Source organism: Hemicordylus capensis, chromosome 6, assembly GCF_027244095.1.
Source record: "Hemicordylus capensis ecotype Gifberg chromosome 6, rHemCap1.1.pri, whole genome shotgun sequence".
NCBI classification, from domain to species: domain Eukaryota; kingdom Metazoa; phylum Chordata; class Lepidosauria; order Squamata; family Cordylidae; genus Hemicordylus; species Hemicordylus capensis.
The window spans coordinates 18,393,664-18,411,111 of NC_069662.1; the positions used below are offsets into that span (position 1 = coordinate 18,393,664).

The 17,448-nt window shown below is 47.1% G+C and overlaps 2 protein-coding genes across 14 annotated transcripts in view; both read left to right on the forward strand.

Moving 5' to 3' along the window:
- LOC128329978 (myosin-10-like) overlaps positions 1-4,316 on the forward strand; it is a 77,121-nt gene extending 72,805 nt beyond the window's left edge. For all 9 annotated transcript variants that reach the window (XM_053262025.1, XM_053262028.1, XM_053262031.1 and 6 more), the window contains one exon: positions 292-4,316. In XM_053262025.1, coding sequence (XP_053118000.1) covers positions 292-469 — 178 coding nt within the window. In that variant the 3' untranslated portion in view covers positions 470-4,316. The remainder of the gene's footprint in view (positions 1-291) is intronic.
- A 3,570-nt stretch (positions 4,317-7,886) lies between these two features.
- ISOC2 (isochorismatase domain containing 2) lies at positions 7,887-17,448 on the forward strand. Of its 5 annotated transcripts, none has more exons than XM_053262048.1 (6): positions 7,887-8,078; positions 10,838-10,976; positions 12,041-12,253; positions 13,439-13,509; positions 13,623-13,740; positions 16,920-17,448. In XM_053262048.1, the coding sequence occupies exons 2-6, from the start codon at positions 10,845-10,847 to the stop codon at positions 16,998-17,000; spliced, it is 615 nt and encodes a 204-aa protein (XP_053118023.1). In that variant the 5' UTR covers positions 7,887-8,078; positions 10,838-10,844; the 3' UTR covers positions 17,001-17,448. The 5 variants fall into 5 exon arrangements, with proteins under 5 accessions (XP_053118023.1, XP_053118021.1, XP_053118024.1 ...); XM_053262046.1 differs by lacking the exon at positions 7,887-8,078 and adding an exon at positions 8,091-8,542; XM_053262049.1 differs by lacking the exon at positions 7,887-8,078 and adding an exon at positions 8,091-8,542 and having other exon boundaries at positions 13,439-13,505.

Sequence of the window (17,448 nt, forward strand, 5' to 3'; positions counted from 1 at the left end):
ATCTTGGGGGATCAGATTGGAACATCCCTTGGGGACACTATCGGCCTCTCTGCCGAGGGCCCAAACAGAGCTTCCGCATCTACAGCAGAACCTGTCTCCACAGTGCTGCCTCCCCCATCCAGCTTCTTCATTGAATGTACACACAGAATCCCTGCAAGGAGGTCCTTGGAGTAGGGCAGGGGGTCTTTTGGCCGTGGGGTGGCATGTTTCCAGCAGCTGGTGCTGGTAGAGTTGAGCCCTGTGCTATAACCTTGTGGTTCTCTTTCCTCTCCCCACCCCTCCTCCTCGCAGGCGCACCCCTCTGAGCTTCACCACTCGAACCGTGCGGCAGGTTTTCCGCCTGGACGGTGTCTCGGATGAAGAGACCGAGGACCCGGAGAGCGACTCCCCATCTGCGAATCACCAGCCCCCAACTCCCACTCAGGGGCAGCAGCCAGCACCCCCTGCTGAACCAGCCCAGACTGAATGAGGAAGGGGTGTCAGACCCCAGGTGGGTGGGGGTGGATCTCATAGGAGGGGGAACAGCCCCAACCTTGTGTGCGCACTGTCTGACGTATATACAAAAACAGCCCCCCCCATACCCACCCCCTGCTGGCAATCCTGGCTCCTCTTTCAAGGGTCTCCCCACACTCTCTGAGTGAGATCTTCTTGTATCAGGCTGCACTTTAATATCAACTACCCCTGAGGGGTGGAAATCGGGGAGGGGTGAAGGGATGGGGTGGGGTCAGGATTTTAACTATATCCCTTTTTAACAGAAAAAAATCCAACTCAAATAGCCAATGCTATTTCTCCTGCACCTTTCTTCTTCTTCTTCTTCTTCTTGTCCCTTTTTTCTCTTTTCATCCTCCCCCTCCCCGCCAGCTCAAGTCTGAATATAAAAGACCTTCTGGGCCACTACCTAAAAAAGAAAACCGCAGACAGCAAGCAGTTAGCTGGACACAGACTGGGGTGGGAACAGGTGGCCTTATCCAACCACGTAGTTGCCCCTGGGGTGAAGGTGCTGGCTTCTTCAGCGATCCCCTGCTCTGGCACCAAGGTGCGTCCAGCTCTTGGTGGGGGCAACTGTTTTTCACAGAGAGGATCCTTTGCCCAGCACCGAGAGGCAGCTGGAGCTGGGGTGCCTTTTGTTCCCTACGTACTTGAGTCACTCAGTTGCATCTCGGATCCTAAGGTCTCCTTGCCTGCTACCCCAGGGACTGGTGGGGCTCTCTGGTATTCCTTCACAGGAAGGGCATCTGGAATCTTATCTCGGGAAGGAAGCAGCTCCTTCCAACACACCTCGGCCTGCTGGAGTTATCAGACCCTCCACTTGCCCAGACCTTGGGCAACTCAAGGAATGAACTGGAAACTCCCTTCATCTCAACCTGCCTTCTCCAGATTTGGATTTGAAATGGTTTCCCACCATCTCTGCATATCATTGCCAGTGGCCAAGAGCACTTTGACCTCTCATCTTTCTCTTCCACTGCTCCCCAAACCTCCTGCTGCTTGCTTGTTTGTTTTAAAAGTCAGGATTTGCAAACCCTGTAGGGTCAGTATCAATGACAGGCCTGTTAATCGGCCATATCTGGGCCTGTTAATCTTGTCTGACTGCACACGTAAGGAATTTTGCACAGTATCTGACACAGAGTTTGAATTCTGTGTTCACATTCAGTTTTCTTTAAAAGAAAGGAAAAAAATCCCCAAGTTTCTTGTCCTCATGAGCTGTGGATGTACATTTGAAAACATCTGGTGTTTGTGGAAGGCCTTGGTTTCTGTCGCCTTTGTAGCTCCTTGTCCCTCCCTCTGTGGCCTTCTGCTTTTGCATCTGGTGCTCCTCCTGCCGCCATATGGCTCTTTACCAAAATAAAAATGCAAGCTCTGACAACACTCAAAACGTTTGGCTTAGAGTAAAGCATGAAATTAAGCAAGTGAATGCAGAATTAGCATATCTGCAGAAATCTTATTTATTTAACCACAGGATTTCAATTCCTCAGTGCAGAGCTTTGCCGTGGGGTGGTGAGCACTCTCTCTAGAGTTCTGAGCGTCTGTTCTTCTCCTTGAGCCCTGGGGCCCAGTTTGGGCTGAGGTGGAATGTGGGGTCAGGGGCGGGTGTTCTTATCCCCAAACCCAACTGGGTCACCCAGAGAGTTCACTGGGTCGCTTCAGAGAGTCTTTGAGGAGAGGGCCACAGTCCGAGGGCCTGGCCTGTTGCTCTGTGCACTTGTCACGGGATGTGAACATGAGTAACCACCTTCATCTGTCCTTCCCAGGAACAACTTGGCTTCTCTGGAGACTTAAGCCCTGTTCAGACATTATGGGGTGCAGATGTACAGATGTCTGTACACTTGTGCATGTGCTTGGGAATGATTGTGTCTGCTTTTGTTTTTAAAAGTAAACCTGGGTACAAGCCCTTCAAACGCATGGTACAAACAGGAAGTGTATTGTGCCTTTGTTCAACAGAACATGTGGACAGGGTTGATTTGATTTAAATCACGATTTAAATTGCTTCACAGAAGGACTCAGTTTTAATGATTTAAATCACTATTTAAATTACTAGACAGGAAGATTCTATTTAATCACTATTTTCTATAGAAGTCGATTCTTGTTGTCTAATATAATCTTAATACCTGTCTAGAGAGAGATGTAGGTTTCATTTTTAGAAGGTAGGTTCACACTTCTCATAATGCTGTTTCGTTCGGGCAGTGAGGCTTTGCACTTCGTTGTTGCACTGTTTGCATTTTGCACACATGCCTCTCTTATCCACAAGTACAAGAACTTCATTAACATATTCCCAAGTGGGGTTTCTTTCATGGCCTGCTGCTATGGTCGGCGTTCCCCTTCTACAATGGAGGATTCCCCCGGAAAGAGTTTCCTCAGGCCTGTTCTGTTCACTTTTGGCTTCACTTTCTATTTCCCTTCCCAATCCCCATCCCCTGCATTTATATCCACACTCTTCTTCCTTGCTCAGATCTGCCCAAATCCTCTCTATTCATTCATTGACCTTCTTTGTCATTGCACTTGGGGGGGGGGGTACCCCACCTGCAGAATGGGGCTGGTAAGGTCTGTTATCTCTCATCCCTATATACTGCTGTTAACATGGTCATTGAATATAACTATGATTAATATTCATGATGATATCCTTGACTAAGTTCCTTAGGATTTTTTAAAAAGCCCAATTTAAACAAAACTGCTTTTTTTCTTTTTTAAATCCATTTTTATCAACCCTGTGTGTGAATAACTGTACCTGTGCACACTGGACGCTCGTACGAGTGTTCAGCATAATGTCTGAATAGGGCTTTAATGCTGCTTCACACCTGTTTCCTAGATGCAGATATTGAGCACATGGAGGGCGGGGGTGGGGGGAGACATATGCATATTGTCAATTGTTCAAGCATCTCTTACCACAGTTGCCCATAAGTGGGAGCTGCTGCTGCTTACATCTAGGAAAAATACATTGTGTGAAACAGCCCTTACCACTAGATGAATCAGAAGCAAGCTGGAGAGCCCCTAATTATCCAGGGGCTCATTTCCTTTTCCCCTTCACTTTGGCTTCTGATTTAATTCCTTGATGATGCTACACTTGGTTTGGAGCAAATTATACATCCCCCTCCTTTCTTTGGGGGGAGACTAGGGCAGTGAAATAGCTTTAGCTGTTTGACAACTTGCAGTGTGATCCTATGCGTGTTTACTCAGAAGTAAGTCCTACTATGTTCAAGGGGCCTTACTCCCAGGTAAGCATGCATCTACTTGAAGCCATAGTGCTCTAGTGTTCAAAGTGCTTTACATATATTATCTCAGTATAAACTTGGGCTCTAAGCTATTGTGTACTTTTCAAAAGCAGAGTTTCAGCAGCTGATGGGTAGTAAGGCAAAAAGGTCTAGCCTAGGGCCCTCATTTAGGAGTTCAAACTGTAGGGTTTGCAAATCCTAGCTTTGACACATACTAAAGCATCCAGATTTATGCTCTCTTTTTGGCTCCAGGAACTGGATTGGGGGGTGGGCCTGCCTTCTATTATATATATTTTATTGCATGGTAGTTTCTTGTCTTAATTTGTTTTAATTCTATTTTATTATTATTATTATTTGTTTCTAACAAAGTATTTTATTCTGAGCAATTTTTTTCCTCAAACCCAGGGGGTTTGCTTTTTTTTTTTTTAATTTTAAATCTTGTCTTTTCCCCCTTCTTGCTGACTTGGATCTGTTTGGAGTTTCTTATCCTGATGTAAAGGGCCATAGCAATTATCCTGCTCCTTTTTGTTAAAAAAAGAAAAGAAAAAAAGAGAATACTTTTTCAGAAAAAGTATGTCTTCTATTAAAAGCTCATCTCTGATTACAAGACTGCTGAGTAAAATATTATTTGCCTTTGTTACTAATTGTTTGCAAAATGCTGCTTTATATTTACTGTTGTCGAAGACCTTGGCCATTGGGCTCAAATTCTGGATTTCTGCATTTGTGGGTGTCACTTTAAGAACATAAGACCTGCTGGATCACACTAAAGGCCTGTTGAACCTAGCATCCTGTTTCCAGCAGAGAGCAACCAAGTGCTTCTGGAAAGCCCACAAGTAGGGCTTGAAAACAGCCCTTCTTTGATGTTTTTGCAAGTAGTACTCAGATATACTGTTTCTGCACATGGAGATTCCATCTACCCATCCTTCTGTTGTGGGAAAACTGTTGGCTGTTCCAGTAGAGCAGAGGTCGGTAACCCTAGCTCTCCAGCTTGTTTTACTACAACTCCCATCATCCCCAGCCACAATGTATGGTGGGAGTTGTAGTCCAACACCTGCTGGAGGGCTGAAGTTGTGTGGCCCTGCTTTAGGGAATATATGGCAGTCCTCTCCTGTTTGATCTACCCTCTTTACCTCTACCTCTATGGCATGTACTGTGTACCAGTGGCCCCTCTAATTTTTTTTCATCTCTGTGCGGAATGAGTTTTGGCCTGGGCAGCAGTATCAAGGCACTTTGTGTGCATGTGCATTCAGAGTGAGGCCTTCCTAATTCAACTTGAGCAGGATCTAAAATTAACTGAGAGGACATCAGAAAACTTGTGAGCGCGCGCGCACACACACACCCCTTAGAGGGAAGAGTGCTGTGTACCAGTTCCTCTCCCTGCCTATTTCCCTACCAGATTCTTCTCCAAGCCCCTCTTCCCATCTCCCCCCAGCCTGATCGCTCCCCCAACCGCCTCTTATTTGGTAGTGGTGGCTGCTGCTGCTCCTCTTACCTTCATCCTGCCCCTGCCTTTTCGAAGGACCGAGGGCAGGGAACAGAGTGGCAAGAAGTGACAGAAGACATTTTCTGCCACTTGGTGCTGCTCTGCCTTTTGAAAAGGCAGGCTGAGATAAGTGGATGAGCACGGAAGCAGCCCGCTCGCAGATCACCATTTGCCTTGTTTCCACCAAAGGCAGCAGAATGCAGAGAGGAACCTTGGAGGAAGATCTTAACATCCAGGCCGGTTTGTGTCAGATTTAGGTTGCCCTCAAGGGTCACTAGTCTCAAGCCAGAGTTTTACAGATTAAGTTTTAAAGATTATTACTGAATATGTCTCAATAACCAATGGTAGTCATACCATATCAGCTCCAAAAACCCATCACCAAGAAAGATATTGGGCAGTTTTATAAATAAGATAAATAATAACCTTGGTCTCTTCAATGAGTATATTTTAATATTTAATAAGAGTATATTTATTTCTCTGCCACATGTGGCAGTACATGGTAAGAACAGATTGTGCTCAAGGCATCAGTCAGTATTCTATTATTCTTGCCTCCAAGATGCATAGGAGAATTTTGTTACAATGGTTTTTCATATGCAAGTTTTTTTGTGGACTTCCAGACATTGAGGTATTCCAACTTCAGCACAAATTATGGTGATAAATAAGATGAGAAATCCACATAATGCACAAGGATGTTGCTTAATATTCTTAGCACTATCTCCTGGCAATCTGTAAAACTCCTCTCCCTTAGAAAAGGTAGTGTATCCATAGATTGCCAGCAGATGGAGCTAAGCGTGTTATGTGATGTCCTTGGTTTCTTGTAGTATTATATTTTGTGCTGAAGTTGGATTGCCTCACTGGAAGTCCACTATACCTGAACAACTTGCATATGAAAAACCAGTTGCAACATACTTATCTTTGTAATTTATGCTGAAGCTGGAATGTATCACCATCTGGAATCATAGAAAGATTGCAGTAGACGCAATTGCAGGGAAGACTGGGCTGTAGTCCTGTTTGCTGCAGATGGAATATTATAGGCCTGTTCACATAATCATCAAAATCAGGGTACAAGGCAGGCTACTTTGGTTTGCATGATTGTGAATTCACTAATCTATCCATATTGCTCAAAGCAGGGTAACCCAGCTTTTGTATCCTGGTTTTAATGAAGCTGAGCTCTGCTCCCTTGCTTTTCTGGTTGTGTGGAACCACTTATCTTTTCTACCCAGCTATCGGGTCCCAGCAGGCCAGGAAACAATAGAGATCTATGCGTACAAGGGCTGACTTCCATGGATGTGCCATTCTGCAAAGCACACTCTATGATTCTGTGAGCTGGAGTGGCTTCAGAAGGTCCATCTCTGGCTTCTTTGTAGCCTATCATAGGGCAGCTGCTGATGTCATGAGGCTTTACAGTTTACTGGCAGCACAAAGCATGCTGGGAAGGCTTTCTGGCCTCTTAGAGGCCTTTCAATCCTGATTTTAGCCTTTCAGCTCCTGATTTTAGCAATGGACACCTCATCTGGCTTAATTGTGTTTTTGCTGACCCAAACGGAGGTTCTGACCATGTGCCATTACTGGAGCTCTCTAACCCGCCAATGCACCCCCAAATGGTTGTGTGAACAGGCCTTATGTCTCTTTTATAGCCAGGTCCCTTTTGAATGGAGAAAGAAAATGTGAAATGACCCCCAGATAAGTTGATAACATACAGGTTCCTGCCTACAATTGCAACTCAATGCACATTTGTGAATCAGCCCCAGTGGTCTCAGCTTCCAAGTAACCATGTATAGGGCTGGCCTATAATGCCCCCATATCCAGCATTTCTGCTGCAGGAAAACAGGGACTTGCTTTTAACACCGGCACTGTCATCATAAGGATCATTTTTGCAAACTCCACTCCCCACCATAAGGATCATTTTTGCAAACTCCACTCCCCACCACGTGATAAAGAAGTGCCTTCAAGGTCTGCTTGAGATGCATTATTTTATTCTGCAATAGTATCTACTGAACTAAAAAACAAGTTTTTGTTCTTTGGATTAAAGATATACTAAAACAAATAATTGTCCTATATTATAGGTTATAGCAGTTCAAAATAATATACTATCGTAGCATGTAAAAACGGCAGGGTGTGCCACATGGGTGTTAACGTGCTTGCACGTACATACACATGAGCTGTATGGAAAGCAGATGCATCCACCGCCCCACTTCTAAAGAACCTGGGGACTGGGAGCTGAATCCTTTGAAATGGCAGGTCTCACAGCTTGTACTTCTCCCCAAGACAGGGATGTTGATATTTACCCAGGCCAAGTGGAACAACAGGGGTGCAGAGAGAAAGCTTGAGGAACAACTTATTTAAAGGGGGAGGAGACTTTTGGGGGAAGAAAAGTGTTTTGGGGAACTGAAGATCTAGGTTAGTGAGATGATGGGGCGGGGGGGGGGGCAGTTCTCAAAATACTTGGTTGCGGACCAAGGACCGTTGACGCCTATGATCGACAACCACTCAAGGCTGATAACGACTGCCCGGCCTCATGCATCTTGGAATGGGTGGGGGGGCGGAATAAGTTCTACAGGCGCATAAGCCCCAGCACCCCGCCCCTGCCCCAAGAAGAAAACCCCCACCTCACCAGGGGCCCTGCAGCTACCACGGTATAACTTGGCCAGCCCCTCCGCTCTGCTGTTCTGGATGCGGGACTTCGAAGGAACGTTGCGTTACCTTTTGGCTCCGCATCGAACGGGAGAAGAGGGGACCTCACTGGCTGAGGGTTAAGGAAACGGTTCCAGAGTACACCGAAGTCTCGGTTGATTGGCCAGCTGCTGTTCTGAAGGCGTGGCGGTCCAGGGTAGCGATCCCACTCCTGATTGGCTGACAAAGCGAAGAGTTGGGATTGGAGATTAAAGGTGAGTGCCGGGGAAAGTGGCTGGCGGAAGGAGGATTGGTGGCTGGGGCCGCGGAAAGGGCTTGATGGGTTACTTATGCGGAGCTCGGAGAGGCTGGAGAAGCCCATGGTGTCGCCATTTTGCATTCTAAGTGTTTCCATGAACGATAGCTGAGGGTAGAGGTGGACTGAAAACTAATCCCTTGCGTTGCGCATTTTGTGAGCCGCCAGATACGTTAGGTGGTATGTGTCACTCACCTACTGCCCCCTCGGTAGCGATCATCGTGCGAACGCTTACTGCGTGTGCCAGCATTGCTTCCGAGTAAGCAGACACAGGAATGGATCGGGGCCTTACAGCATTCAGTTTCCGAATCTTCCCCGCCTCCTTTCCGGGATAGTCCAGATTTTTCTTTTTAGGTAGGAATAACTATCCCTCCACCTCAGAATATACACGTGCACTGCCGCTACTAGATGCTGTGTGAAAAGGTAGAATCCAGATCTATTGTATCTCTACTCGCCATGTAGTCTTTGTACTTCCCTTTTTGCACGATTCAAAGGCTTGCCCTAGACTTCTAGGGCAAGGGTTCCCAACCTTAGGCCCCCAGGTCTTGGACTACAATCCCCATCATCCTTGGCTACATGGCCTGTGGATGATGGGAGTTGTAGTCCACAACATCTGGGGAACAGAGGTTGCGAATCCCTGTTCTAAGGGAGAAATTTGGAGAGGGAGGGAGGCAAAACTTATAAGCAAAAGATGAGCTACCAGCCTTCAAAAATGCACAACTTGCACTTCAAAGATGCACTTGAAACATTTTTAGGCTGCTTTTCTATGGCTTTACTAATTAAAAAAATTACAGTGAGAATTACAACCACAAAGATATAGTAAAGCCAACGGCAAAAGTGGAGTAAAATGGACTAATTGCCTTTCAGATTACTGACCACTTGTCAGTCCAATAAGGCATGCCTGCAGCCATTTCTAAAAAAATAAGCAAAGGAGCAGAGCTTTGGCTTTGCAGGGGAGGATCTCTTCTTCCCCCTCAAAAGGCTATAGGAATCCCTTATCCCAGGGGTTAAATGTTCCCCAAAGTCTCAGATAGGCTGTAGTATCCCGAAGGCATCTTTTGACTTGATGAGTTTATAGCTTCAAAGTAGGGGCTGGAAATTAAAGAGTGGTCAGAGTCGGCAAACCCTGAAAAGACCTGGGGTTCTTAATTTGCACCTCTCATTCAGGAAGAAGTGATCACTGTGCAGTATTGTAGGGATCTTTTCATTTGTGGGAGAAACACACAGTGACCTGCATGGCACAAGGCAGTCTGTAAGATCTTGTGGCAAAAAGTCTGGAGTTAGTCCCTCAAGTTTATCCTCAGTCTTCGGTCTAAAACCCAAAGGGAGAACAGATAAGGATCATTTCTCCCCCTTTCACCTCTCTCCCCTGCTTAAGCTTTGTTTTCCACCCTAGCCGTGGTAGGCCACCTGCAGAGGATTCTGGGATACATTCTCCATTTTGTTGGGTGGGAGCTAGCCATCTTGGAACTAGTAGCCATGCCAGAACAGGCTTGCTTTCTCCATTTGACCTGACAGGTGCCTCTGAAATATCACCTCAGGCAGCTGGGTGATATTCTGAGCTATCCTTTGCTTTGCTAGCAGAGATCAGCCATCTTCCTCCTGACTGTACAAATTGTGGCCCTCTGGGGAACTGATAATGTTGAGTGGCCTTCCGCAATCTGCCTCTCTCTCAGCCTAGACGACTTCACCAGGATGTTGTGAAGACGAAAGGAAGGTGGGGGGGGGCGCCTGACTCAATGGTAACAGGCACATGTTGCGTGCAGATGGTCTTTGGCTCATAGCACTGAAAGGGTTAGGGTTATACCTGTTGAATAGCAGAGTCTCCAGCATCTCCAGTTAAAGAGGATCTCAGGTAAAAGCTCTCTGCCTGTGTCCTTGGAGAGCCACTGCCAGCCAGCGAGGGCAAATACTGGAAAATGAAATTACAAGGAAACGGATCCACTAATAGTAGGAGGGATCTCCTCACTGTAAGGGCTGCTCAGCAATACAGCAGCCTGCCTGGGCTGGGCTCTCTCCTTGACTGGTTTTCCAAACAGAAGCTGGGCGGTCCTCTGCCAGGGAGGCTGGGGCAGATTCCTGTTCTCAACAGCGATGGTTCTTATGGATAGTTATGCATCAGTTTTCGACAAAAAGTTCCCAAAGTGGTTTACAAACAGCAAAGGAATGGGCAGGTGGTTTCCTGTCCCAAAAGGGCTCAGTCTGAAAAGAAACGCAAGGGAGATTCCAGCAGCAGCCGCTGGGAGGGCAGCTGTGCCCAGATGGCACAGGGAGTATTGCTCCCCCCCTGCTAAGTATGGGAGCGAGAGAGAGACAGACAGCATTTTAAAAGTTAGCAGTGGTAGGCCTAGGAGACTGTCCAACTATGATTCTACTGGGCTAGATGGACCAGTGGTCTGACTTATTCTATCTTCATTTTTAAGGAAGGGGGATAAATGGAAAGCAGATCTGAGCATTCTAAATATAAAATCATGTATAATAATATAGATCTTTTAAAAACTTGCCAGATATGCACACGTCTTTCTCTTTTGTATTTGCACTCACAGTACGGAAGGGCACAAGGCCTGATACAAGGGTAGATGGGCCCATGGATTTGACCAGTGCTTGTCTTAAGGCACGTTTTTCTGTCCGAAAAACAGAAGTCAAATCCGTCTTAAATCAAAAGGCCCAGAACCCATTTCTAGGATATTTTTCTTTGTTGTCTCCTTATGGCTTCAGTGAGAAAATGTCGGTGACCCGGCTTGGAAAGGTTGTTCCCCAAACCAGCATCCTATTCCTGTGTGACATGCAGGAGAAATTCCGGCCCAACATCAGCTACTTCCCTCAGATTGTGTCTGTGGCAGCTCGGATGCTGAAGGTAAAATGTGTGGGATGGAGGCAGAAGAGTTTGCTATGTTTTGGGGAACTGATGGGGACCATTGCGGGGAGCAAGTGGGAGGAGAGAGAGGTTATTACATTAACTGACTACCATAATTTTGGGCAGAAAGGCCGCATTGGCGTAAAAGCTGCAGTAAGGAAAAAAAGGCTGAAAAAACACAGAAACGCCACATTGGCGTGAACAACACAGTTTGAGGGGGACATAATAATGCATTATTTTTTCAGTTGTATTGAACGCTTAAAATTTTACTACAGCTTGATCCTGAATTCTAGGGAAACATAAATGCTGCAGGTGGCAATAAGCAACTTTTCATAATGTACCCACTGTGGCCTTTCTACCCAAAATTACGGTAATACAAATGGAAATGATAGGATGTTCTGGTTATCTAAAACCAGTTCCAAATTTGCTCTGGGCTTTGCAGAGGGAAGTGTTCTACTCTGCATTGGTACTATCCAATAGATGCCTGTAGTAATAACTCCAGAATCTGTACAGCAATGATCATTCTGCTGGGAGCTAGTTTTGATGCCTAGCATTTTCTTGCAGAAATCTGCAAAATCAGTTTGACCAGAGACCCATGATGGTACAGAAAAAATGAAGGTGTTATATATGTTATATACAGACAGCATGGTGTAGTGGTTAGAGTATTCAGCTAGGATTAGGGAGACCCAAGTTCAAATCCCCATTCAGCCATGAAACTCACTAGATGATTCTGGGTCAGTCTCTTATCTCTCAGCCTAACCAACTCAGTAGGTTAGTGAGGATAAACATAACCATGTGCACTGCTCTGGGCTCTTTGGAGGAACAGCAGGGTATAAATGTTAAAAAAAAAAAAAGGCCTCCCTATACTGAAAAGGAATTACTGTATTCCTGGTAAAGCAAAGTTCAACCGCAATTGAACTTTGGTGCAGTCACACAGCTGCAATTACACAGATGGACACATGGGGGCAGCATAACATCAACGTCTGAAAGTGTCTTTTCTTCTGAAAAAAGAACCAAGAGTCCTGCTTCCTTTAACCTCTCTAAGGCTCTCTCTCAACCTGCAGGTTGCCAAGGCTCTTGAAATCCCCATCGTGGTCACAGAACAGTACCCCAAGGGCCTGGGTCTGACAGTGCAAGAGCTGGGTGCCGAAGGGCTTCCAAAATATAGCAAGACGTGTTTTAGCATGCTCATCCCAGAGGTGGAAAAGGAGATGGCGGCTGTTCCCAACCTGAAGTCTGTGCTTCTCTGTGGGATCGAGACGCAGGCCTGCATCATGGTATGGAAGGCACAAGGCCTGATGCAAGGGTAGATGGGCCCATGGGCATGACCAGTGCCTGTCTTAAGGCAAATGAACCCTGGGCCACTATATGCAAAGAGTCCCCCAATACTGGTGCTGATCAATCATCACCATTTCCCTCTCTGAGCCTAAGCTTGCTATCTGGAAAAGAGGACAGGCCTCTTGTAGCTGTGAGAGATGCACGGAAGAGGGAGTATCAGCAGGTGCAGCCTGTCATGCAGGGGAAAGCAAAACTGCATCTGTCAAATTTCCCTCTTCTGTGCATCTCTTAAAGCTAAAGGAGACCTGTCCTTTCCCCATGTGGCAATCTGATCCAAGCCAAGTTCTTATTCAGCAAACTGGATTTGATCAATTCTGTTCATATTCTTTGGGGGGAAAGGCACTTCCCCTCCCCCCCACCCCCGCCACCTTTCCCTCCAGACCAGAGGAGAAGAGGGAAATTAAGAGACTTGCTTTCTCCTTGCTTCTAAGATTGGTGGGAAAGCAGAAGCATTCCTCCTTGACCAGGGTTAGGATTGCCATATGGAGAAGAGCCCTCCTGCACCTTTAAGAGATGCACAAAAGAAGGCATTTCAACAGAAGGGATAAGCTGCACCTACTGAAACTCCCTTTTCTGTGCACCTCTTAAAGGTACAGGAGACCTATCCTCTTTTCCATATGGCAGTGTGGTGTAGTGGTTAGTGTGTGAGACTAGGGCTGGGGAGACCCAAGTTCAAATCTCAAATTCAGCCATGAAACTCACTGAGTGACTCTGGGCCAATCACACATCTCTCAGCCTAACCTACCTCACAGGGCTGTTGTGAGGATAAACATAACCATGTACACCGCTCGAGGCTCCTTGGAGGAAGGGCAGGAGAAGAACTTTAAAAATAAATTACCAGAGTTCCAAATGGTAGACCATAAAGGTGACCTTAGAGTTCAAGGGAATGGCTGATGGAGGGATCAGTCTGGGACTTGGGTGGCACCAGCTGTACCTCTGCTCAGCTCCCCTGAAGAAGATGGTGCCCTGTGCAGCTGCAGAGGCCACACATACACCCTAAAGCCAGCTATGGTTGTAGAAGCTGCCACTGCCCACAAGGGATGGATCACAGAAAGGGAGGAATTGGACTGGAGTGTGACACATATTCTGTCTGTCTCTCTCTCTCTCTCTCTCCCTGGATCCAGAGCACAGCACTGGACATCTTGGAGCGAGGACTGGATGTTCACGTTGTGGCGGACGCTTGCTCTTCCCGTAGGTATGACTTGTGGGGAGAAGGGGGTTCAGTGGGTGGCAGGGAAGCAGAAAAAGCTCCTCTCTCTCCTCTCTGACATTTTATGCTATCTCTTCCTTTCTGCCTCCGTGTTGCAGCCAGGTGGACAGGATCGTGGCCCTCTCCCGGTTGCGCCAGAGCGGCGCCTTTCTTACCACCAGTGAAGGACTCATCCTGCAGCTCGTCAGAGATGCTGCGCACCCCTGTTTCCGAGAGGTAATCCCCCCCCTTGAACACCTGGGCACCCCTTCTACCATCCGGACTAGGCTGTGGCTGGCCACTCCCAGCATGGTACAGCAACCCAGTCACTTTGGATGCATGCAAGCTGCCTCCCAGGCAGAACTGGGTTGACGGGAAATTCAGAACTGCGAGTGTGATTCACATGCATAGTCTGCGCCATGCGAACACACACCTTTGCATTCCCCTCCTCTGTGCAAACATATGCCATGACATTTAGAAGTCTACACAGAGTGGAAGGCAATCCCCAGAACTGGGAACTGGACCGCACGATTGCAGAAAAACATAATATTCATCAGGGAGGACTCTGTGGGGAGTAGCAGCGGAGTCTGTGGGGAAGGCAGGGGGAGGAGAAACAGGCCCACTTCGTCAGGGTCCAGCTTCTAGAAGAGCCTGGACGGTTCACTTTACTTTTTTCATGGCTATTGGTCCCTTTTTACAACATGTAACACAGGGAGAGACAACCTTGGCCTTCCAGCTGTTCAACTAAAACTCCCACCATCTCAGCCATTTATTGTGGGTGGGGATGATGGGAGTTGTAGTTCAACAACAGCTGGAGAGCCCAGGTTCCCTCCCTGTGATCTAACATAATACAACTTTTGCATGACTTTAATTTGGGAACTGCACAAATGTTCTTTTCGAACTGCACGTTTTTGTGTGTGTCTGCACATTTTTTAAAAGCCTTGCTCTCAGGATAACTTTCCCCCTGGTCTGGTCTGTGGAGTGGCTGAAGTCGCTTAAGGGAGAAACAGAGAGGCTTTAGTTATAAAGTGAAAAGTTTTTGACTGACTTTTCCTTGAATCCAAGGATATGATCATAATTGATTACATCAGTGGCTCCGAACCTGGGTTCCTTCAGATATTGCTCAACTACAACTCCCATCATCCCCAGCTAAAATTATTTGTGGCTGGGAATGCTGAGAGTTGTAGTTTGGCAACATCTGGAGGAGCCAGGTTAGGAACCACTGGATTACATGTTTATCCTGCACTTTCCTCAAGGAGCTCAGTGTTCCCTCATTTTATCCTCAAAACAACCCTGCTTGGTAGGCTAGGCTGAAAGAAAGTGACTGGCCCAAGATCATCCTGCAGGCCTTAATGGCTGAGTGGGGATTTGAACCTGGATCTCCCAAGTCCAAAGATGAAACTAACCAATACATCACCTTGGCTCTCCAAGAGATGTGAACAATACAATGTTCATGACGGCCTGGTTCACACAGTTGCTCACATCAAGGTTTAATGTGGGTTACCAACATTAGTGTGATTGTGTGAACCCACACTGAGGCAGGAATCTCAGATTCCTCTAAGGCTACAGACCACCTTGGCATGGGTTCACACATCACGCTGATGTCAGTACCCACATTAAACCTTGATGTGAGTGACTGTGTGAACCAGGCCTTTGTCTGTCATGGGATAGAAGTCTCCCATAGAATTACAGTGATCTACTAATGGTTCACACAGGTAACTAACTAGGGCGGGTTGGCAGAAACATGCTAGGACTTCTTGCATGTCTGGACATGGGTTGAATTTTATGAATAGCAAACCGGAATGCCTGTCTACCCCAGTCCAAATGTAGCAACAACTGAACCTGCAGTATTCCCTCTCCACTGTGATTCCTTCAAGGAGAAACTTGGAAGCTTGTCCAGAAAAGACCCCACCCTGTCCCTGGAAAGATCAGGAGCTCATCTAATTCCCCTTTCACATATAAGCTGCCCCCACTCAGCCCTGGATAAAACGGTCACATAACGAATAGCAGAACGAGAAAGAATTGCCCAAGTAGAATGCATCCGTAAGTCTGATTCAGTTTGCTTAGGACTCTCTCTAGGCCGGGGTCTTCTGCCCCATGACAAAGGTTACATTAGGAGTTTGTTCTGTTGCTGACAGCTGTTGCAAAGGGTCACCGTGCTTATATTGTACACACCTGAGCTCTGCGTAGAAATGTCAGGCAGCAGCTTGTGTTCCACAGCCTTTTGGCCCATGTGTGTTCTTTTTTCCACCCTTATTTATATCTGCCAGCTGAGGAGAGCAGTTCAGGCATCTGATGAAGTGGGCTCCAGTCCACAAAAACTCCTCCCACAATAAATCTGTTTGTCTTTAAGGTGCTACAGGGCTCTGTTTCAGAAGAGCAGGCTTGGGTGTTGGAGCGGCGAGTTCTTAGTTCTACAGAGAAGCACACTGACCTTGAGTTGGGGTTCCAAACCTTGGATCCCCAGATGTTGTTGGACTACAGTTCCCATCATCCCTAGCCATTGTGGCTAGAGATGGTGGGAGTTGTAGTCCAACATCATCTGGGAACCCAAGGTTGAGAACCCTGGCCCAAAATAACATTTTCCGTGGGGAAATAGTTCCCTGACCCAAGGAACTTACAATCTAAATTTCAGTGGTCAGAAGGGGAGGAAGGAATGGGAGGCGAAGATCACAAGGGAGCAAAGTGTGAGCCAGTATAGCTGTTTGTAGCTAGTCTTCGTTTAAGTCTGGGATGAGGATTAAACCTGCACATCTGGATTGTGCTGTGGCCCTGCCTCAGTCAACTAGCTGTGAAACAATGGGCCACATCCTAACGTTCGGAATGCACAAAGCTGTTGTGCTAGTTGGTTATGCCAAGTGTGGAACTTGCACTCCAGACTAGCCTTGCACTAGTCCAAACATGTTTGTGCTTTCAGTGTGTGTCGTCTGTGGTGTGCCTCGTGTGCTTTGCAGGGAACTTTTGCACAATGGCGAAATTACACCCCCCCCCGCAAACCCCATGATCCAGCACAGCTGTGCAGTCTTCTTGCATAGTGCAACTTTGTCCACTGTGCATGTGCAGCATCAGGGAGAGGGGACCCCAGGAAGGCCACTCACTAGTACGGTGCCTGCCGGGACGGGGGGGCCACATGGCGGCGCTCCCCTTCCCCCAACCCCCGGGGCTCCCAACAGAGCCGCAGCTGGGCATGGGAGGGCCCAACCAGAGCAGCAACGCAGCTAAGCCCGCTCTCCCTGACGAACCCCCGTCTGGCGCTTCACATGTTCCGCTGTCTGCCTGTCATCTGTTCTGATTTCCTTGCCAGAAACCATCCAGAGATCTACTAATCATTGCAGATTTGCTTTCTGTCCAATCTGTAGAAAACACATCTGGCAACCTCTGGGAAGTTTCACACCTGGGCCGCCTCTCTTTTTCAGATCCAGAAGCTGATTAAGGACCCTGCTCCAGACAGCGGCCTTCTTCCTCTCCTGCAAGGACCGAGTTCCCTTCTCAGCTAGGCTGGTGACCCTCCTTCTCCTCTGGTTCACCTTCAGATTAGTCACTGTTGCTGCTGCTGGACAGAGAGAACCAGAGTCAAGACTTTCAAACTTGCTTTTTTAAACTGGGAGATACAACAGCTGTAGCCTGCATGGGCACCCTGCACCTAAATTCTAGATTTGTGGGCCTTTCTGTGGGTATTCAGTGGGATGGAAGGGCTGTTGGGAGCATGTTTTTTTTCCTTTTCTTGGCATGTGCCTGGTCTGAGTCCTGCTGTTTAAAAAATTATTCTGGGCCTAACCCTGAGTTCAGATTAAGTCTCTCTTGTGTCTTCTTATGGGCCAATGTATCTTCTTGGTAAGGAATTTTATATAAGGATAAAAATCTACACTCAAATCCCGGATTCTGCGATGAGAGAAAATCTATACTCTGCAATCGGAATAAATCATTTTGATTTTTTTGCACTAA

What these genes read in the sequence shown, in the direction of transcription:
- ISOC2 (XM_053262048.1), top strand. Translation starts at nt 10,845, where the DNA reads ATGTCGGTGACCCGGCTTGGAAAGGTTGTTCCCCAAACCAGCATCCTA. An exon ending in GACGCTTGCTCTTCCCGTAG is followed by an intron (nt 13,510 to 13,622) that starts GTATGACTTGTG and finishes TCCGTGTTGCAG; the next exon opens with CCAGGTGGACAGGATCGTGG. An exon ending in CGCACCCCTGTTTCCGAGAG is followed by an intron (nt 13,741 to 16,919) that starts GTAATCCCCCCC and finishes TCTCTTTTTCAG; the next exon opens with ATCCAGAAGCTGATTAAGGA.